We start from the raw sequence: 22,860 nt of genomic DNA, 5'->3' as shown, positions 1-22,860 counted from the left end.
ATAACCTTCATTGACTTTGGGGCATCCTGAGAGGCTCTGTATAACTAAAAACGAGAGAAGCAGCAAGGGCTCTGCTGTACACATTTGGACAGTATTAAGTACTTGAAAAGCTAACAACCCACCTTGTTATGTAATGGCACTGGCATCAGCATCAGCTAATATCAAGGTGAAAGAATTGGTCAAGTGATCTTTTGGCCAGACTTTTGAGTTGAGCCCACTTGCAGCTGAAGCCATTCCGGAGTTTCCTCTCTCACTGCCAAAGAAAAAGGACCTCTCACTGGAAGAAATCCAATACAAACAAGAAGTTTCAGAAATGGTGGCATAGTGGTTGGCACAGCTGCCTCACAATGCCAGGGACCTGAGTTCAATTCCAGCCTCAGGTCACTGTCTGTATGGAGTTTGCACATTCTCCCTTGTCTGTGTGGGTTTCCTCTGGATGCTCCCAGAGTCCAAAGATGTGCAGGTCAGGTGAATTGGCCATTCTAAATTGCCCCTTCGTGTCAAAGATGTGCAAGTTAGGTGGATTGGCCATGTTAAATTGCCCTTTAGTGTTCAAAGATGTGTAGGTTAGGTGGATTGGCCATGCTAAATTGCTCCTTAGTGTTCAAAGATTTGCAGGATAGGTGGACTGGTCATGGTAAATTGCCTGTTAGTGTCAGAGGGATCAGGAAGGTAAATGCTTGGGGATAGGACCTGGGTGGGACTGCGGTCAGTGCAGATTCAATGGGCCAAATGGCCCCTGCTGCGCTGTAGGGATTCTATCACTCCATGAACTATCCCCCTGGAGGCTCTATATAAGTGGTACCCACCGATGTATGTTGTGAAGGGAGCTGCTTTTCAAAGATTTAAGCTCTGGTGGTGGCCGCCCCTCCCGTCTTGCTGCTTTCTAACGGCTGTCAGCTGCTCGGCTTCCGTTTGCGGGGCCGTTGCGCTGTCAACCGGCGCGTAAACAATGGGAGCGGCGCAGCGCGAGGCCAGGGGTAAGGGAGCGCGAGGCGGGCGGTTGGCCGTTTAAAACGGAGCTCGAGCAATGAGTCAGCAGCAACGGGCGGCGACGGCAGGGGGCAGGGAGGCCAAGGCCGATGGCAGCCTGCCCCGGCCCGGCAAGGAGGAGAGGGCCACCTCCGCAATCAAAGAGAAGCCGGCCTCCACCATCCCGACGCTGCCCCCGCCGCCGGGCCTGCCGCTGGCGGCCCGCAGAGCCTTGGCGTCGCTCAGCGTGGAGATAGCCAAGTCGCGGCGCTCCCGGAGGTCGGAGGAGGGCCGCCACAGCCGCCCGAAGAAGAGCAAACGCGTGGTCACCGTGGACAGCTCCAAAGCCAAGACCTCTTCAGAGGCACTGAGGATCTGTATCCAGCAGCTCAAGTGGAAGGAGGTAAGAGCGGTCAGTCACAGTCACAGTGACAGCTCGGGGTCCATTGCTTGGACTGCTACTACTTGCTGCTTGTCCACTGCTCGCTGCCCTTACGTCTCTGCAAATCCAAACATGCAAGAGCAGTGTTTTGACGGTCAGGAGGTTTGAGCATATCAGGGCTGGTACTTTAAAACTACATTGAGCTCTGAAGGAGAGACCCAAGGTTGTTTTTTCAGAGAAGCAAATGTACCCTTCTAGTGAGGTTTCACAACTCATGTAATAAATAAGGTAGTATGGTGAGACAGTGGTTGGCATTGCTGTCTCACAGCTCCAGGGACCTGGGTACATGCACATGATCCCCCAGACCCTCTGTTCCTAACACACTTTCAATTGTGTCATGAAGTTCATAGTGAAGCAATTCGGACTTGATGATTCCAAGTTAGAAGAGCATACAGGAACAGAGAGCTTGGGGCTCCATACATACATTTCTGAAGGAGAGTCCTAATTGTCCTAGGGTGGCATGATGGCACAGTGGTTAACACTGCTGCATCACAGCACCAGGGACCTGGGTTTGATTCCTGGCTTGGGTCACTGTCTATGCAGAGTCTGCACGTTCTCCCAGTGTGTGTGGGTTTCCACCCAGTCTGAAAGATGTGCTGGTTAGGTGCATTGCTAAATTCTCCCTAAATGTACCTGAACAAGTGCTGGAGTGTGGGAACTTGGGGACTTTCACAGTAACTTCATCGCAGTGTTAGCTGTAAGCCTACTTGTGATACTCAACATGCAAGTGCAATGTTTTGATGGTCAGGAGCACATCATCAGAGCTGCTACTTTAAAACTATATTGAGCACTGGAGAGGAGGCACAGAGTTCTCATCAGAGAAGTAAATTTGCCTCTGTTGGGAGGTTTACAAATAAATTCAACACTTTGATTTGGGAGAATCATTTTTCATAGAGCCCTTTGGCTCATTCTGTTTCTTTCCAAATAACTACCCCAGTTAACCCCATTCTGTTGTTCTTTGTCCATAGTTCTGAAACTTTAAAACTTAAATTTGGACCATAATATTATATGAATGCACCCCAGGGACTTCATGCCTTGTGGTACAGCAAAGTACTGCAGGTACTGGAAATCTATAAAAAGGAAAATGCTGCAAAAATGGAGCAGGTCAGGCAGCATTCATGGGGAGAGGATCGTTCAGCTCTGACCAGATGGCACAGTGCTTAGCATTGCTGCGCCTCAGTGCCAGGGAACAGGATTCAATTCCTGGCTTGGGTGACTGTGCACAGTCTGCATGTTCTCTCCGTCTGCGTGGGTTTCCTCTGGGCGCTCCAGTTTCCCTCCACAGTCTAAAAGATGTGCTGGTTAGGTGCACTGGCCGTGCTAAATTCTCCTTCAGGTGCCGGAGTGTGGCGACTAGCGGATTTTCATGGTAACTTCATTGTAATGTTAATGTAAGCCTACTTGTGATACTAATAAACTTTCCAGAGTGCTCAAAATTGTTATGGTGCAGATGTGGCCATTTGACCCATTATGTCTGCATTAACTCTCCAAATAGGACTAGAAGGCACAGCCTCAAGATAAGGGGGGGAGAGTTTAGAACAGAGTTGAGGAGGAACTTCTTCACTCAAAGGGTGGTGAATCTCTGGAATTCTCTGCCTGTTGAAGTGGTGGAGGCTACCTCGCTAAATATATTTAAGACACGGGTAGATAGGTTTTTGGTAGGCAAGGGAATTAAGGGTTATGTGGAGAAAGCGGGAAAGTGGAACTGAGCCACTTCAGATCAGCCATGATCTTATTGAATGGCGGGGCAGGCTCGAAGGGCTAGATGGCCTACTCCTGCTCCTACTCCTTATGTTCTTAAATAACATTACAACGTAGTGCCATTCCCCAACGTTTCTTCAGAAGGAACTCTTCAAAATGCAACTAATGAAAATACAACAAAACTTACTCCAAATTATAAATTAAGTGTTTAATAAAAGAAACATCATTACTGCAAACTTGGGGCCTTGCCCTGGGCCACTCAACTCTCCACAATTCTGTGGTTCCTTATTTATAGTGAATCAGCTGACTATTACACCACTCTGTAATTCATTCCATGGTTTACTGGGTCAGCTGACCCTTGCATCTTGTTCCCATTAGTCACGTTACATCCAATACAAAGTTGTCACTCGTTACATTCCAATAGATTCCCTTTGGTTTTTAAAAAATTTTTTTCAAAATAATTTTAAAACAACCATCCTCCCATATCCTTAATAACTTTCCAGTACCTGCATTCCTTGTGGTAAAACAGTCTGATACCTATAGATTAGCATTGACACCGTTAAGTTTGGAAACTTCCTTGTTTTTCAGCATTTGCTTAATGCTGGCCAAATCAATTCTTAATTTTTTTTCTGCTACGTTTTTTGTTGTGAACATTGTTGACATAACACTTAATTGGTAGTTTTTTTACCCAATGTGCCCATAAAAATAATTCTTAGTGTCTGTCAAATATCTCCATATCCAACACCTCCACTAACGCTAGGGTTTCAGCCTCCAATGTGCTTTTGACTACCCTTTTTAGTTCCTTTGCTTCCCAGGCCGAGGGACAACATTTTCCTTCCTTACCTACTGGGAATATTATGAGTCTAGCACTGCTTGAATGTCCATCTGGTAGATTGGCGTGTGAAGCAGCACTAAACACAACCAATTTCAAATCTTCTGGTTTTCCTAGCGCTGGGAATTTAATTACAACTCCTCTAATTTGACCTTTTAAACGTTTTATTAGTTTGCAAGATCTTCAACATATTACTGAGTTCTAGGACATTATAGCTTCTATCGGGTCTTATCTGTGTGCATAGCCAATTTAGCTGTCCTATCATATTCCTGAACATATTTCTTTTTTGTTGGGCCATTCCTCTTTTTCCATTGACTTTGCTACAGGAATGGGATCAATACTGTTTGGATATCCCTGTTGACTCATTGTTACACCAGATGTACTTTGTCGGATATCAAGAACAAGATATTGAAAAGCTGCTTGATTCCCTACTTCAAATTCTGTTTTCAGCTTCTCAATTATCCTTTTTTCAAATTCTTCTGTGCCACCCCATAGGAAATCATCCACATGCTTTATAAAAATTCCAACTAATTTTCCTTTAGCCTTCCAGTAAAACATTGCTGAATCTCCTTTTAACTGGACACAACCTGTCTTCAGTAATACAGATTGTACAGAGAAATACCAAACCTTTGATGCATTACTTAACCAATATACAGATTCATTTAATTTCCACAAATGTCCCTGTGTATTACCTGTTTCTTTGGGTGGCCTCAAAAGAACTTTTCTTTGAAATGTTTCGTCCTGCAGAAATGCTGCTTTGCTATTTAATTTACACATCCGATTATGAGATGCTAGAACAGTGAAAAAGAATATTCAGTGTCACTTTCCCTGCTGTGGGTGAATCAACTCTAATGTCTCTTCCATCTAAATGTTCCTCATAACCATGGGCTACTAATCTGGTTTTAGCTTTATACATTCCATCTTGCAAAACTTTCCCTGTGCAAACCCACCTATGGGACAAAGCAGGCTGCCCTTCATCTGGTACCTTGGTGTGCATCCCAAACTCCTTCCAACTGTTCAGCTCTTCGTTTGTCCTCTCATTCCGCAAGCTCCATTTTTGTTTGCAGCTACCAGTACTTATGGGAGCTTGTATTCCTGTCGTTGGTTTGATCCCCAGCCTTCCCCCTTAAGCTCTGGCCTCTACTGCCATCTCTGTTTCAGTCTCAGCTGCTACCTTCAGATTGGTGTTCTCTGGTGACACACCTTTGGTCACAGATTTGTGACTTTTTTTTGAGTTCACGAATGCTTACTATCTCATTCTCAGGACTTGGGTCTCCCTTTTGTTTCCATCTGTCTACCCCATTTTCCCAATCTATAGCTTTGGCTTCTTGCCCTCGTTCTTGTACGTTGAGCCAGTGTTGATAATTTCCTGAAGCCTTTCCTGCTTTTCAGATTATAATGGCCTCTGACCCTTCAGGTGTGTATGATACTGTTGTGCCTACTTTGGGTAGCTGAACCTTTTGAAGTAGCACCTTCATCCCCTGCTTCACTGGTACTTTGATCATCAGATTCCCTCTCATTGCTTCTCAAAATGACTCGGGTACATACTTGTGAGGTATAAGGTGCCTCCTGCACTTCTGCATCTTGCTCAGATACACCAAATTCATACCCAAGTCGCACTACTCTAAGAGTGAGCTTGCACTATCTGGTTACCTTGTTGTACTATAACTGCCTTGCTGTCGGTTCCTATCACTTTCCCTCACCCTATCCACTCTTTTTGCCCTCTCTTTTATAGTAGATCCTATCCCCTTTCTCCAAAGTATATCTCTGGTCTTATGTGATGCCTTAGGGCCCTTCTGAAACTTCAGCCTTAATCCCTGCCTGCATAGTGTTTAAGTATGCAGAAAAATGGTGCTAATGCTTGTCCCTTCTAGCACCAAGGGAGCATCTGTTTATACTGACGGCAACTTTGGATTCCTCACGTTAAACCAAGTGGTATGGACTATAGCCCCTCCTCCCCACCATTTGTAACACATTTTCGCGTGCACTGCCCATGCTAATACAATCTGCAATTTACAGCCTGATTGATCTGCCAAAATTTTATCCAATAAATCTTCTATTACTGTGTGATTCCTTTCACAGAGGCCATTGCTGAATGGGCTCTGCTGCAGTGTGCATTATTACAATATTTAAATTTTCACACATGTTTTGAAACTCATCATTTGCAAATTCTCCCACGTGGCCCCAATCCAGTGGGTCATAATCTGTAATGGTGTCTTTCTTTGCTATAAATCACCATGTATATGCTAAATCGGGTGGCCATGTCTACAAGGTGCAATAGATAGGTGCGTTTGTCCAAGTCTCGTATCTTTAGATCCATCGCCACTACATCATTGAAATCTCCTGTTAGTGATTGACTCTCAACAGGATGCAGGGATGTCCTTCTATATTTTATGACATATATTCACTAGCTAAAACAGCACAATTGGAAGAGTCTATCATCAGGACGCTCATTATGGGACTTAACTTTTCTACCACCAAAACAATGCCTTCCTGGTCCTTATCCTTGTCATTGTCGGTTTCCATGTGTTCTGTGATACATGGTTTCAAAGACATGATTTCTTCTTTTCGGGCTGTTTATAATATAGTGGTATGGGAAATCACATTGGAAACAGCGATTCACAATCTTTCTAGCATTCCTGCGATTTTAAATGTCCTCTATTAGTATCCCAAGTGCTTTATCTTTCCCTATTTTCAAATCAGTTCTAACTGTTTTTGAGACTAGGTCTGTTATTAACATAACTATGTCTAAAGGCCTTCTTGTACCATTTGTACTGGCACATGTTTGAATCACCATTGACTCCTCTGTTCCGGATGCTATGGTATTCCGGTCTGCATTGAACAAGGTGGCGGGGAAAGATTGTTTCCTGAAAAATCTTTTTGGTGATGCTGCCATTTGATCAAAGAGGGGTTTTGTTCTACTTTAATTGTATTCCAGTCATAACTAAGAGTATCCATATGCAATAGACACACATAGTCCAACAACTTAAAAGCAATACTGCATCTGGAATCTCCAAATTAAATTTCATTAGTCTTTTACCTGTCAAAATTCATGATATGCTGTTCAATGGACTGGGTGTCTTGTCTCCTAATCCTGTCAAACATCACCCATCCTACATAATTCTCCAAGAGCTCAGCTTTCTGGTAAAACTTATCTAAGTATTGTATCAGGAACTGTAGCCCTCCTTTGTTATTCAGGGCATCTGCTGTCCAGTCGGAAAATACTACTTATCTTGCTCTTAATTGAAAGCGATAAAGCTAATGCTGTACCTTGCGTTTTTTTTGGTATTGTGATGACAAGGGTCCACACTTCCACCTCCACCTTCCAATGCCAATATGGTTTGGCATCTGAAAAGACAAGGACAATCAAATATTACCAGTTTACTTCTACCTTCTGAAATAGTTGTCGAGCTTCTTCAAAAACAAACACCAAATGACGATGCGTTTTCCTCTGCTACCAATGTTTCTTCAGAAGGAACCCTTCAAAATGCAGTTAATGAAAATACAACAAAACTTCAAACTTGGGGTCACTCCACAATTCTACATAGTTCCTTATTTATAGTGAGTCAGCTCACTATTACATCACTCTGTAATTGGTTCCGTGGTTTACTGGGTCAGTGCATAAGAACACAAACCTAAGAAATAGGAGCAGGAGTAGGCCATCTAGCCCTTCAAGCCTGCCCCGGCATTCAACAAGATCATGGCTGATCTGAAGTGGCTCAGTTCCACTTTCCCGCTTTCTCCCCATAACCCTTAATTCCCTTGTCTGTCAAAAACCTATCTACCCGTGACTTAAATATATTTAGCGAGGTAACCTCCACCACTTCAACAGGCAGAGATTCACCACCCTTTGAATGAAGAAGTTCCTCCTCAACTCCGTTCTAAACTGCTTTTCACCCCCCCCACCCTTATCTGGAGGCTGTGCCCTCTAGTCCTGCTGTCCTTTCTGAGCAGGAAGAATCTTCCTACCTCTACCCTATCCATCCCTTTCATCATCTTGTACGTCTCTATAAGATCCCCCCCTCATCCTTCTAAACTCCAGTGAGTACAGACCCAGTCTATTCAGTCTCTCTTCATTGTCCAACCCCCCTCATCTCTGGTATCAGCCTAGTGAACCACCTCTTCACTCCCTCCAAGGCCAAAATATCCTTGCGCAAGTGCAGCGACCAAAACTGTGCACAGTACTCCAGCTGCAGCCTCACCAGTGCCCTGTACAGTTGCAGCAAGACCTCCCTGCTTTTATATTCTATCCCCCTCGCTATAAAGGCCAGCATCCCATTTGCCTTCTTGATCACCTGCAGACTGGGTTTTGCATGCTCCTTAAATAGAGTGAGGAGGCACAGCTCAGGGACCCCACCTTCAGTCTTCCACTCCCGGTGGCAATTATAGGCCATTTTCTCCTAGGTCAAAATGGAGATTGAAATCCTGATAGGTGGAAGGGTGCAGGGTGTTGGGTGGCATATGTCAAGGCAGGAAAGGATTGTTTGGAGGAGGGGAGGGTGTTGCCTGAAGGGTTGGAGGATGGTTGCTAGCATGTCAAGTGCTAGAAGGCCACTGGGTGTCGGAGTGGATTGATGTGGACATTCAGGTTGTGACGTGGGATGGACACTCACCCCTTTCTGCCTGAAGAAAGATGTTCATTTTTCTGCACTGGCCCCCAATCCTCCATGCCAATGCATGGGCACTAGCTACTGCCACCACTTCCCAGGCCACATTGTCATCCTTTTGCCTGATAATTGACCTCTTGTGGGGAAGAAGATGGCCCTTCTCTGTTCCATGGCATCCAGCAACTGTCCTAACTCTCCCTATGTGAACTGTGGAACTGCTGAATGTGGTGCCATCTTCCTGGCATGACTGGCTGTTGCAGCAACACTTAAATGCAGCTTTCCCTAGTTAATGGCACACAGCTCTGGCCACTTTGGATGAGTAACATGCCAGGAGCCTCAATGCCACTGTGATTCACATGGAGGCACTTTCATTGCACTGTTGGAAAACTGCAGTGCACGACATGCCAAAAGGACCAGCATGGAAGACTACCATTCCTCACTGTTATGATGCTTAGAATTTTGGGGGGAAAATTCCACCCCTTATCCTCGCACTAATGCCAAAAACAGGAAATTGTTTAGTCTAGCTTCATAATATACCTTGGGGGTTTCTGATCTGGTACCTACCACCACCTCATTTCCAAGAACCAAGTCCAAAGTTTGAGGTGTGGTTGATGAAAATGTATTCAACCATTACAGGGCCTTGGTAGGCTAGCAGAATAGCCACACTTTTCACAGATGAAATTTAATACAGAGAAATGTGAAACGATGCCTTACCTCGAAAATGGAAACACCAGCAAACTGACATTTTAGTGTTACCACACCCAAACCATGAGCTATCTATGTATCAAAATAACAGCAGTTAGGGAGCATTACAGTCTACCTTCCTCTGGTTTGAAAACCAATCATTGCAAGTTATTATTTATTAGTGTTGCAAGTAGGTTTACATTAACACTGCAATGAAGTTGCTGTGAAAATCCCTAGTTCTGCACACATGAGGACGGTCTCAACAGGGATCTTGGGTTCATGTTGCACTATCTGTAACCCCCGTGACTTGCTGGGTTTGCAAAACCTCACTTACTGTACTGTCTGGCGACAATACACATCTCTAACCTGTGATCAGTGCTTCAGCCACTTCAGGTCTTGAACAGCAGGTTAGGTGTAAGGATTCGCATTCTAATCAGTAATCTCTAAACTGTCTGTGCTTTATATGCTCTGTCTGAGGCCAGAACTCTCCATTCACCTGACGAAGGGGCTAACCCTGAAAGCTTGAGTATATTATCAAATAAATAGGTTGGACTAAAACCTGGTGTTGTCAGACTTTTTACTGTGTTTACGCCAGTCCAACGCCAGCATACCCACATCAAAATCCCTAGTTGCCATACCCTGTTGGGGTGCACTGAGGGAGAATTTGGCATAGCCAGTACACCTAACCAGCATGTCTTTTGGACTGTGGGAGGAAATCTGAGCACCCAGAGGAAACTCATGCAGACTCCACACAGACAGTGACCCAAGCCCAGGTCCCTAGCACTGAGAAGCAGCAATGCTAACCACTGTGCTGTCCTAGGATTATTAGGACTCTCCTTCAAAGATCTATGCATAGATCCCCAACCCCTTTGTTCCTGCATGCTTTTTTTAGCTATGAACCATCAAGTCCAAATTGCCTCAATATTAACTTTATGGCACAATTAAAAGTATGCAGGAACAGAAGGTCCAGGGATCGTGGGCATCAATCTTTAGCAGTGGGATCTAGGACTTCATAAATAATGTAATTTAATACAAAAGCAGAGATATTATGAATCTTTCAAAAGATCTGATTAAATTGTAACTGAAGAACTGATCTAGTTCTGCTTACTGCTGTTTAGGTGTCCTAGGAAATGTGCCAAGGAGATTTACTGGAATGGTTCCAAGGATGAAGGATTTCAGATACAAGACTAGGTTAGAGAAGCTGGGGTTGTTTTGTAACCAAAGAAGATTGAGAGGAGACCTGGTAGTTATATGAAAGGTTATGGCAGTTTAGACAAAGTAAATTTTACCCTTCAGCTGGGACAAGATCTTTCGAATATACGGATCTACAGTTAGGGGCAAAATATGAAGGCAGGATGTGAGGAAAAACTTTTGTAAGCAGCAAAAGAAGATTACCTAATACTTGCAATCTTTCAGATTTGGTTGAGGTGGAGCTGATGAATGATTTCAAAAGGAAATTCGATGGAAGAGGAATAAACTTGCAGTGCTAGGGATAGACTAGATGAATGGGACTGACTGCATGGACTCTTAGCAGAATGGTCTACTTTTGTGTCATAATTATTTAACTGATTTTTAGAATTTTATAATGTGCATAGCTATGTGGATTAAAAACTGAAAAATAGATATTAATCTTCAACTTTCACTTTTTATAAAAAAAGTCTTTATAGTCTGGAACCACATCTGGTCAATTTGGTGTAGTTTATCCCCTTGCTAAGCAGTAATTACAATTATATTGTAATTTCAAAATCAAGCACAACAGAATGCTAACTAAGCTACATTTTAGATGGTTGTTCGTTGTACTGAAATAAGGTGATAAGGGCTGTTTTAACTTTCGTTGATGTTAAGAGCATATGGTTTTTTCAGAAGCATCTTAAACATGTTATGAAACAGCATCTCTTAATGCTTAAGTAACTATTACATATTTTGAATATGTTGATGACCGCTTATGATGCCACAATATCTTTAAAGCACTGCATTCCAGTTCCAGCCTCTATAGAGGCGTTGGTTTGAATCCTACCGCTGCCAAAGTTTTCTGTTTACTCCTGGTGACTCTGCTCTCTTCTATCAAATCAGTATCAGCTCAAAGTTGATGTAATTGTACATCAACAGGTCCAGGCAGCGGGCAATAAAGCAGGTTATCTGACATGACTGTCTCTCCCTCTGCCATGGCTATGTTTACAGCTGAGTGTCCCTGGAGAAGAAGCAAGTGGTGTCCACAGGCATCATCGAGGTATTCTGTGCTTAGTGGGCACCACAGGGACTGGAGTGTGTAATTAGCACTTTTAATCATCTTTTGGTTTGATGTTTTAAATTTCACTTGTGCTATGCTTTTGTTTCGGTGGTGCCCCTTTAAGGTGCTACCTTTCTTTCTTTTACCAATTAAACAAACTGACGATGTAAAAGAATGACAGCGGGTAATTGAGGGGATTGTTCAACCTGACCGACTGCCCCTCTACCATAGCTACATTCACTGTTGGGTGCCCCTGGAGAGGGAGCATGTGGTGTTCACTGGCACCATTAAGGTCTTCTATGCACGTTGAGCACTGCAGGGCCTGGGGTGCCTTATTGACACTTTTAATTACATTTTGATTTCATGTTTAAAGTTTTTTATTTGTGATTTGTTTTTGTTTAGGGGCTACACCTTTTTACTTTGTCCCTCAGTTTGTTTAGTTTATTTGGTTAAACTCGAGTTGGAACTGGGGCTAATTAAATTTGGAATCCCTGGAAGAGTATCTGTTCATTATAAGTTAACAGTAAGGATTGATCTAAAGCAAGAGTGTCAAATATATAGCCTCCTGTGGGCTATGCTATATATTAGGAATATGTGGGAGCCAGCCTGGTGCCTGAGTCATGCATGTGACAGCCCGGACATTGCACTGTGTTAGGAAATGGGAGAGTTCAAATAATTTCTTTTCTATTGTGGGTATTAGAAATATGATGTTGAGAGGATTAAAATTTTAGTTTCATGTTTTTAAAACAAGTGCTGCATGTCATAGTTTTTAGTTCCATTTTAAATTGTTCCTGCATCGTAATGAGGATTTACAATTATGGGCTTTAAAAAAAAAGCTAAACTGTTGTTTTGCAAACAAAAGATCATCCAGGGACAGCCTGAACAGAAGATGCTGGACAGGACCAGGAAACTGAAGAAAGTAGACTTCCTCTTTTGGACTTTTTGCTCTCTGGGAGCAGGACATAAAAATGTCTTGGAACAAGTTGAATAAAATCCTGTTCAGGAGAACTCAACTAAAATGCAGAGAATGTGCTCTGAGTTAGAAATAGCTGCAAGAACCATATTTAAAGTCAGTTAGGTGAAAAGCCAGGTGTCAAGATAAATCAAAAATTTGGTGTTACCATACTACAGTGTGTGAAGCAGTAATGTTCTCTTAACAGGGTACCTGAGAGATTATATGAAAGCTTGAATGTACATGACAATCCAGGGCAGAGGAATATTGAAAGGAGGGGTTGGAATATTGGATGTAGATCCTTGATGAAGACAGAATCCTGGATGTGGATCTTTAGTGAAGGCACCTGCGAAAAATCAAAGAGCTGGGATTATTCTCTGGGACCTGGCTGCTCAGTAGTAACATCAACTGGAACTTTGTGACTCTGTTGCAATGATCAGCAAGCGGCTGTCCGGGGAGTGAGAACTATGGTTGGGTGGGTGATGGGTCCATGCTGGGTTCTTTGTTGTTTCAGCTAAATGACACTAGCTCATTAGCTGCTGACAGGGGTGCTGCATTTTCTAAATTGGTTGCAACATTTGCCTAGATGATAACTGTATTTAAGAAAATAAATCATTGGTTGTAGAGCAATTTGGGATATCTGAGGATATGAAAGACTTGATCTGAAAATGTTCTTTCCTTTTCCACTTCCAGTCATATGAGTTGAAATGCAGTTATTAATTCTGTCAACTGTCTTTTTTTTAATCTTCCAGTTTCCAACAGGGCGTCGCCTCCTTTGTGATATCTATTGGCATGGAGTGTCTTTTCATGATGGTGAGGTGAGCTGCTCGGGTCAAGTCAACAAATATCCAGGTACATCTGTCAACCCTGTGACTTCACCCAGTATATTGCTAGCCCATTTTCCTAATCTGATTTTCAATAATTAGGTAAATATAATATTATTTCTTCTAGTATAATTTTATGAATTGTGCTTTAGGAAAAAAATCATTGGGAAGTATCCAAAAAGAAACTATTTCCGTTCTGAGTTCTGTTGCATGAAAATCAGTAGAATGAAGGGTGATCTAGTAATTTTAGGCAATAAACAATTGGATCATAGCAAAAAATAAGAAGTCATGGTATAGGGGGTAAAATTAGCAAAGTGTTATAATTCAGTTCAGAAGACAATTTGGATCATGAGTTTTGCACTTTGAATTTGGCTAGGGTAAGCATGATATGTTTCATGATAGGTATGATTCAAATGACTCACTAGGGAGCTTTTATCAAGTAAAGTTTTTATTTAAGAATATAGTTAGCATGTATAGAAAGAAAATTACCAGTAACATTTATCAATTACAAACAAAACAGCCATGATAATGTGTAACCTTTAACAAGCATATCTAAAATGTTCCAATCAAACAAGACATCCCATAAACAAAACCCTTTCCACATGTTTAACATAGCAAAGACTAATGCTCACATGATAATAGAACTGAGTCCTATGGAGAATTGAAACCCTGATTTCTCAGCTTTTAACTTCTAATAGCTCTCTGGATACACTCAGAATAGCTTCCCAGAATACCTGGGAGAAAGAGACTGTACACATGCTAGCCACCAACATCAAATTTTCCACTCCAGAAGGCAAGAAGCCTTGCTTTCAGCTAAACAGCAGAATTTCTAATATCGGGTCGGGGGGGAGAAAGAGGGAAAAAAATACTGCTTTCCAGCTTGATGTCCCTTTTCAACTCAAACTGCAGCCGGCCAAACAAATGAAAATTTAAATTCGCTACAAACATGGAAAGGTTATGTTTCAGTTATACAGGACATTGGTGAGATCATATCTGGAGTTCTTTCCAGCATGAATCACATTATGGTACACTGCATTACAATGAAGAGCATTGTTTACCTGAGTTTCATTCAAGTATGCCCAAAAAATGGGCGTGAAATTTTCCCACCTATTGAGTACTTGGTTTTGTTTTGGGAGAATTCAGCCATGATGTTGATTTGATTATCCACAGTAAGTTTACAGATGGCGCAGGTCATGAATGCACATTCTAGAGATAGCTGATTAATTTGCTAGGTCAACAGTAAGGTTGACGTAGAAGAGATTGTCAAGATTATCAGGCAGCAACTCTGCTGGGGGGTAATCTTGAGAAAGTCCAGGTGAGAGCAGGATGGAGGTGTTGGGTTGCAATTTGTCAGGAAGAAGTGACAAGTGCCTCAGTCGGTCCTTTGGCAGATGCCAAGAGTAACACAGTAGAAAACTGTGGGCTTATCCTGTGTAGCCAAACAGACCATTTAAAATGGTGTTTTGTAAAGCATTCTGGGACAATTGGACAAGAAACTAAATCAACAGGCTGCAGTTTAAAGATAGAGACAAACAGGCTGCAACCCTGGCATTTGACAAGGTACTTCACAAGAGGTTATTGCAGAAGGTCAGGGGACATGGAGTTGGGGGTAGGGTGTTAGCATGGATAGAGGATTGGTTGTCAAATAGGAGGCAGAGAGTGGGGGTCAATGGGTGCTATTCGGATTGGTGGATGGTGACTAGTGGCGTGCCCCAGGGGTCAGTGCTGGGGCCTCAGCTATTTACCATTTATATAGATGATCTGGAGGAGGGAACCGAGTGTATGGTGTCGAAATTTGCTGATGACACCAAGATTGGTGGAACGGCAAATTGTGCGGAGGGTGTGGAGAGTCTACAGAAGGACCTAGATAGGCTGGGCGAATGGGCCAGGAACTGGCAAATGGAATTTAATGTTGGCAAGTGCGAGGTGGTCCACTTTGGTAGGAAGGACTATTACTTACGTGGCGAAAAACTACAGCAGGCGACAGTGCAGAGGGACCTCGGGGTCCTTGTGCATGAGTCGCAAAAACCCAGCTTGCAGGGGCAGCAAGTGGTCAGGAAGGCTAATGGGATGCTGGCCTTCATAGCGAGGGGGATTGAATATAAAAGTAGGGAGGTCTTGCTGTGGCTGTATAGGGCATTGGTGAGGCCGCAGCTGGAGTAGTGTGTGCAGTTTTGGGCGCCGTACTTGCACAAGGATATTTTGGCCTTGGAGGGAGTGCAGAGGAGGTTTACTAGGCTGATGCTGGAGTTGAGGGGGTTGAGCTATGAGGAGAGGCTGAATAAACTAGGCTTGTACTCGTTAGAGTTTAGAAGAATGAGGGGAGATCTCATTGAGACATATAAGATGATGATTGGGATGGATGGGATAGAGGTGGAGAGACTCTTCCCGCTCAAAAAAGACAGTAGGACTAGGGGGCACAGCCTCAAGATAAAAGGGGGGCTGTTTAGAACGGAGTTGAGGAGGAACTTCTTCACTCAAAGGGTGGTGAATCTCTGGAATTCTCTGCCTGTTGAAGTGGTGGAGGCTACCTCGCTAAATATTTTTAAGACGTGGGTTGATGGGTTTTTGATAAGAGAGGGGATTAAGGGTTATGGGGAGAGGGTGGGAATGTGGAGCTGAGCCACGACAGATCAGCCATGATCTTGTTGAATGGCGGGGCAGGCTCGAAGGGCTAGATGGCCTACTCCTGCTCCTATTTCTTATGTTCTGATGAGTGAATAAACAGGATATGGGCCATCTCCAGGATGAAAGAGACTTTCTGGTCACACTAGGTTGTGTGCCAGACATAGGGGCACTGTGAATCTTTGTTTAGGAGGAAGGTATGTGACCTATGTGCCTACAACACCTATAGGCAAGGCCGCTGGGGACACATCCGGAGATTGTGGTAGCACCTGATTGGACTCTTATCAAACAGGGTGATCAAGTCCTGTTTGATTTGGCAATTGCCAAAAAGGGGCGTGAAACCAAACGGGGTATAAAGGGTGCTGCACAACCAGGAATCTCTCTCTCTGACCCCACGAACGAGCTACAACAATGGTAACATCACCAGCAAGAGGAGAGCCACCACACCTGAGAAGGAAGGAAGAAAGACTACAGCCAGAATGCCATGCCAGACCAGACCAAAGGACCAAACTACACAGACAACTACCAAAACCAGCGCACGGATAAAGGCCAATATCTGTTTGGGTACTTGTCAGTCTTGTATTGTACTTGAATTCTAGTATTTTCTGTGAGATAACTTATTGTTGGTCGGGTGGATGATTATTGATTGTGTGGGTTTAAATATTGTTTGTACTAATAAGACATCTACTCGTTATTTGCCCACTGTGTAAGGGTTAAAACAGACTGATTTTACAACACTTGGAATGCTGGCAGCTAAGCAGGAAAATAGAGCTCTGAAAGGAGAAGAGATTTGGGAGGGTAGAGGAGAGAGATGATGAAAGTAGAACGAGAACAGGTAATGGTGGTCAAATAAAGTTATAGAGAAAGTAATAAGATAGAATGGGTTAAATGGAATGATGTGACTCTCCTGGAGTATCAGTCAAATTATGCATGCATGAATGCAGAGAAGTTGTATAGAATTAGTTACATGGCAATTACTAAGACATTTTGAATCGAAAGTCCTGTGGTGGGAAAGAGTTAAGAAGTAGAGTGGAGTTGGCATAGAATATCAATTTGAATTGCTGATCAAGTTCAGAGACAGGTGTAATGAACACAGAAGTTACTTGACGGTTGAGTCTGTGGGAATTCAGTTCCAGGAGATAGCAGAATTTATTGCAAGATAGAAAGGTGACAACATTGAACATCACCATAAAACCAAGAAGTGGTGAAGAAACATATTTTTTCCCAAGAACAGACTGTAGCTGAGGCCAAAAAAGTAGTTGAAGCAGGTGGTCAGCATGGGTTTGCAAGTAACAGGTATAATGATGAAATGGCTGTCAGCTAAACAAAGTTACTATAAGTTACAAGCAGTAGAGCAAAGATACAGAAGCTAAAGCTAAAAAGTGTAGTTCAGTGCAAATGTTTGTCTTGTCACTTTGGAATGGTATCCTGTTCAATAGCTCAGTTTTTGAATATTGAGCTCCATTTTTTGATGCACTGAGTGCGGGAAGTATATTGCTTTTTACTCTGTTTTGATGAACCTTTATTTGCTTTTTAGCATATTAGAGGTTGATGTACTTTGTAGAATTCAACCATGTCTGGTCATAATTGCAGTTTCCTTTTATTCTTTTTAGGCATGACAGAACTAGTGCGTAAAATCAATTTTAGTCGGGCTGTTCGAACAATGCAGGAATTATTCCCTGAAGAATACAAGTTTTATCCTCGCTCTTGGATTTTGCCAGAAGAATATCAAAATTTTGCAGATCAGGTAAAATGCTGAGAAAATTACAACCATATTAGTACTGTGGATCAGCAAATATTCCAAAGTGCATCATCATTTTTGTTCTGTGTCCATTAGTTATAAGAAAGGAAGCCCAGAGTTGAGATGAGGAACTAAGTTGTCTGGTAAGGTTTGAGACAAATGAGCATATCATTTTTGTTAGGAATTATACCTCAGTTTTATAGAGAATGATATTGGTGGGCTAGTAGGAGCACCTGAAGGTTACAGTAGCTGATACTAGAAATGGATATTCAAATGGAAATTGTTCAGTTTTTAAAATGAGATAGAAAAGTGGCTAAGTCCACCTGCTACATATCTATCATAACACTGAAAAGATTGGAGAGGAAATAAATGGTGTGGTGGTATAAATAGTTTCTATCTTGATATAAGCACGGATGATTTCTAATTTCCTAGTGATATCAACTTAGCAAATCATAGAATGTGGAAAAACTGAGGAAGAATTTGGAATATGTAAAGCAGATTATGAAGTGTCAGCTTTGGCTTAGTAGTGGCACTCTTGCCTCTGAGTAAGAAGTTGTGTTCTCGAGCCTCACTGCAGAGACACTAATAGATAATTAAGCTGACACTTCAGTGCTCGATTGAGGAACGGCTGCATTATTGGAGGTACGTTTTTCAGGTTGGACGTTTTGAGATGATCTTCATTAGTTCAAAAATTTTAATGAAATGGACCTTTTGGCAGAGCAATTAAGAGAGTGTATGTAGTCTCAGACTTTTTCTGACCATCTACGGCCATATCAAAAGTAAGTTGGAACTCCTGCAGGAAATATCATTTTTTAAAAAAAAACTAACTTAGCCCTATTTAAGGTATATACTAAGAGGTCCCCATCAAAGAAGGTGAAAACATGCTGAAATATTTCAGTTGCTACACCACAACTGGTCAATTATCCTAAAACAGGTTATCTGGTCATTTATCTTGTTGCATTTTGAAATTTTGCTGCATGAAACCTTTTTAGCTGTGGTATTTACCTATATCAAATTGGCTAAAATTAAAAATAAGTAATTTGACCCTGAAGTGCTTTTAGAATTGCATGAGGTGATGAATGGTGCTATGTCTGTGCAAGATTTTATTACTAGATTGGTGTTGAAAGAGACTTAGTACAGCGGTGTGAAGTAGTGTAATTTGTGGGGGAAAGTAAACAGGCCATATGATCAGATTTTTAACACCGGGACAAAGATTTGGGGATATAAACTTGTAAGAATGCACATAGACAAGGCCATAAAAAGAAAAATGGGATGTTGCAAAGATTAAGACCATGAGAAATAGAAGTAAACTATTCGACACCTTGAGCTTGCTCCACCATACAATAGGATCATGATTGATCCAGCATTCTTCACGTCCACTTTCCGCATCATCCTTGATTCCCTTGGTGATCAAAAAATGTATTTATCTTAACCTTGAATATACACAGTGACCCTGCTTCCACAACTCCAAAGGCATTCATCCCTTAGAGAAGAAATTCCTCCTCAACTCAGTTTTAAATTGGCTCCCTTTATTCTAAGAGTATGCCCCCTGGCCCTATGTCCTTTTGGTCTCAGACTCTCCCTTGAGGGGATTCGCCCTTTCAGCATTTACCCTGTCAAAACCCTATGTGATGCATTGAGATCACTTTCCCTTATAAATTCCAATGAGTAGAATCTGTTCTGTTTAATCGTTCCTCCTAAGACAATCCCAGCATACTGGGGATCATCTCAGTGCGCTTTCTCTGAACTATCTCCAATGAAATGATATATTCCCTTAAATAAGGGGACCAAAACTACTCAGTACTCCTTATACAACTATGGCCAAATTCCCCTCCAATTCAATTTTCAAGTTTGCCAATGACACCACCATAGTGGGTCAGATCTCAAACGATGATGGAAACAGAGTACAGGAATGAGATGGAGAATCTGGTGATCTGGTGCGGCAACAATAATCTCTCTCTCAATGTCAACAAAATGAAGGAGACTGTCATCAACTTCAGGAAGCTTAAAGGTCCCTGTCTACATCAATGGGGATGAAGAAGAAAGGGTCAAGAGCTTCAAGTTTTTAAATGTCCAGATCACTAACATAACCTGTCCCTGATTTCCCCCATGCCAACACTATAGTTAAGAAGACCCACTAACGCCTCCACTTTCTCAGAAGACTAAGGAAATTTGGCATGATAGCTCCGACTCTCAACTTTTACAGATTCAACCAGATAGAATACGAAAGTAGGGAGGTCTTGCTGCAACTGTACAGGGTACTGGTGAGGCCACAGCTGGAGTACTTTGTGCAGTTTTGGTTGCTGCACTTGCGGAAGGATATATTGGCCTTGGAGGGAGCGCAGAGGAGGTTCACTAGGCTGATACCAGAGATGAGCGGGTTGGACTATGAAGAGAGACTAAATAGACTGGGTCTGTACTCGTTGGAGTTTAGAAGGATGAGGGGGGGATCTTATCGAGATGTATAAGATAATGAAAGGGATGGATAGGGTAGAGGTAGGGAGATTCTTCCTGCTTAGAAAGGATAGCAGGACTAGAGGACACAGCCTCAAGATAAGGGGGGGACAGTTTAGATCAGAGTTGAGGAGGAACTTCGTCACTCAAAGGGTGGTGAGTCTCTGGAATTCTCTGCCTATTGAAGTGGTGGAGGCTACCTCACTAAATATATTTAAGTCATGGGTAGAAAGGTTTCTGATAGCCAAGGGAATTAAAGGTTATGGGGAGAAAGCGGGAAAGTGGAACTGATCCATTTCAGATCAGCCATGATCTTGAATGGCAGGGCAGGCTCGAAGGGCTAGGTGGCCTACTCCTCCTATTTCTTATGTCCTTAATCCAGAGATATAATCTTGGAGGTTCTCTAATTTAGTAGCTAGCTCCTCAAACTCTGTGCTGAACCTCTTGTTCTTCATATCTTGTTGATATCTACATGAACCACAACAATGGGATCCCACCCCTTCCACTACAAGTTCCTCAGCAGCCTGGAGCTGGTGTCCTGAACTCTGGCACTGAGCTGACAAAGTAGCAGCCTGGACTTTTGTCTTTGAAGAGAACAATGTCAATCCCCATTTGAGTACATGATGAAGAGAGTTAGATATTGGAGGGAATTGAGGTAACTTAGCCTTGGGTGAGATTGTGTGTTTACTTCCTGCATTAGATGGTGCTTTGGGCATGCTTGCCAGCCATGCTGACCTCTTGGGAAACAGCAGCAGCACGTGCACACACCCTGGCTTGATACGTGAGGTTCTGTTTCCTCAACCCGTCTGAGGTAGAGGATATGTCTTTGCACCCGGAATTCTCTGATTAAGGCCTCGAGGGCCTGGTGGCTGAAGCAGGGTGCAGCCTCCTTGAGGCTGATGACCTTTTCTTTTTGCCTTGCAGGTGTGTTTGATGGTTTCCTGAGACAGATGGGCTGGAGAGAGTAAACGTGTTTGACTGCCATTTAAATATGGGGCTGAGAGCTTTGAACCTGCCAGCTGGTGTCAGGAGGACAAATCAGCCCATGACCCACTACATGATTTGGCCTGATACTCACCTGTGCATAATTAATGAGTTTGTGTGGAATCGGGCATGAGTTCCTGCCGTTCTGGCCAGCATGAAAGGTGCTACCAGAACTGCACTTAGTCACAAAAATGGAAAATTCCTATAACCTGTTTCTCTCCACAGATGCTGCCTAACCAGATGAGTATTTTTATACTTGCTGTGACTGTGGCGGGTTCCTCCCTGTGCAGCTCACGAATCTGTAACAGTGCAATTGACACCACAGTGGCATTTATTTGCCCATACTTTCCAATGCAAAATAGACCCCAGACTGTCCTTCTGTGACTGTCTTAAGACCAATTAAATGTTAAGAAATGGATATTCATTGGGAATTGTGCTTAACTCAACCCCCTCACTCCACCAACTTAGTTCCCTGTCATCACTGTTGATGAGGAGGGTTAAAATCTATTCCTGTAATTCTAAACTCTTTCTAATCATTCACAATTCTGTAAAATTACCCAGTTGTACCGATAGGTGGCAGTATGTAAACATGGCAAGAAGCAGTATTGTGGCAATTTCTCAATTGTCTAAAAATTTTATTGTATCAGAGTGATTTTGTGCAGTGTTAACAGAAGGTGGCGCTCCATAATTGTTAATGTAACTTATTGCAATCGTAAGTTTACCACAGAATATTTTATGTAAGAGAGTTCGGTTAACTGAAGCATTGCGAACAAAGGCATGTTACCTCCACAAAAGAGATGAGGGATTGATTCCCAGGCTTTGCTCTGAGGGAGGCAGGTGATAAAAGCACTGGTGCTGGCTGCCATGGCATCACATCGCCATTCCCAAGACCAGAGTTTCATCAGAACAAGTGAGGTGGCCTTATGCACCTGGCCCACTAACGGGTACAATTCAAGTTGTTGAAGTGCTTTGTTGAGGAGCTAATTTGAAACTTTAATGGGGCACGTGAGCAGTTGTTGGGTCATAGATCAGATGCATGGAGGCAGCAACACAGTGGGGAAACCAGTCATGACTGCTCCAAGAAATAAGGTGGGTGCATATAGGGAGAAAGGCACAGGTGTCATTCATTGTTAACAGATTACAGGAAGTGTTCAGTGCACACTCAGGCACTGAAGAAGATTGTTACCCTCTGGGTATCATGATGCCATGGGATTGCATGGCTTCAAGGCACAATTGGAAGGTCAACTGAGCACAAGAAAGGCAGTAGCTGGCAATAGAAGCACGACTGTGATTTTGGGTGCAGTATCAAATGAGAACAATATGCTCTGCTGGAAAGGTAGGGCCCTAAGCACCAGGAGGCCAAAAGAAAGTGTAGAACCTACTACCAAAGAGCTATTTGGACACCTCACAGAATCAGTGCTGCAGGGGATTGAGTCTGCAGGCCGCTAGTGACTATTAGCGCACTTAATTCAGAAGACACTGCACTGCTCACCATGCCCTTCTAGTAGCTTTTAAAAGTTGCTGTGGTGTTGGATGACTTTGCTTCTTTCCAAGGATCAGCTATAAATCTTGGTTACATGACACAAACTGCTGCACACAGAATCTCAGCACAAAGGGAGACCGTTTGGCCCATTCTGTCGGCACCAATTCTCCAAGTGAGCAGTTTACTTGGCCACTCGCCTAAATTTTGTCATGGGTCAAGTTCGATATGCGTTCAATTCCAGATAGATGGGGCCTTGCAGGTGCAAAAAGTGGAGGTTTTTGCCTCTATTGCTAGATTCTCCACTGCAGAGTATCATGACTTGCATTCTG

At 42.9% G+C, this 22,860-nt stretch overlaps 1 protein-coding gene across 5 annotated transcripts in view; it reads left to right on the top strand.

Annotated features, from left to right (window-relative positions):
• The first annotated feature begins 606 nt into the window (after positions 1–606).
• ttll11 (tubulin tyrosine ligase-like family, member 11) overlaps positions 607–22,860 on the top strand; it is a 133,214-nt gene continuing 110,960 nt past the window's right edge. For all 5 annotated transcript variants that reach the window (XR_013889460.1, XM_080212172.1, XM_080212170.1 and 2 more), the window contains exons 1-3: positions 607–1,375; positions 13,173–13,272; positions 17,483–17,616. Coding sequence is in view for 4 of the 5 variants with exons in the window: in XM_080212172.1 (XP_080068298.1) it covers positions 1,031–1,375; positions 13,173–13,272; positions 17,483–17,616 (579 nt within the window). In the remaining variant the exon portion in view is untranslated. The remainder of the gene's footprint in view (positions 1,376–13,172; positions 13,273–17,482; positions 17,617–22,860) is intronic.

The sequence above is a fragment of the Carcharhinus amblyrhynchos genome, chromosome 25 (assembly GCF_965287045.1).
Source record: "Carcharhinus amblyrhynchos chromosome 25, sCarAmb.v2.hapA, whole genome shotgun sequence".
NCBI classification, from domain to species: Eukaryota; Metazoa; Chordata; class Chondrichthyes; order Carcharhiniformes; family Carcharhinidae; genus Carcharhinus; species Carcharhinus amblyrhynchos.
This window is presented reverse-complemented; position numbering and strand designations above follow the sequence as displayed.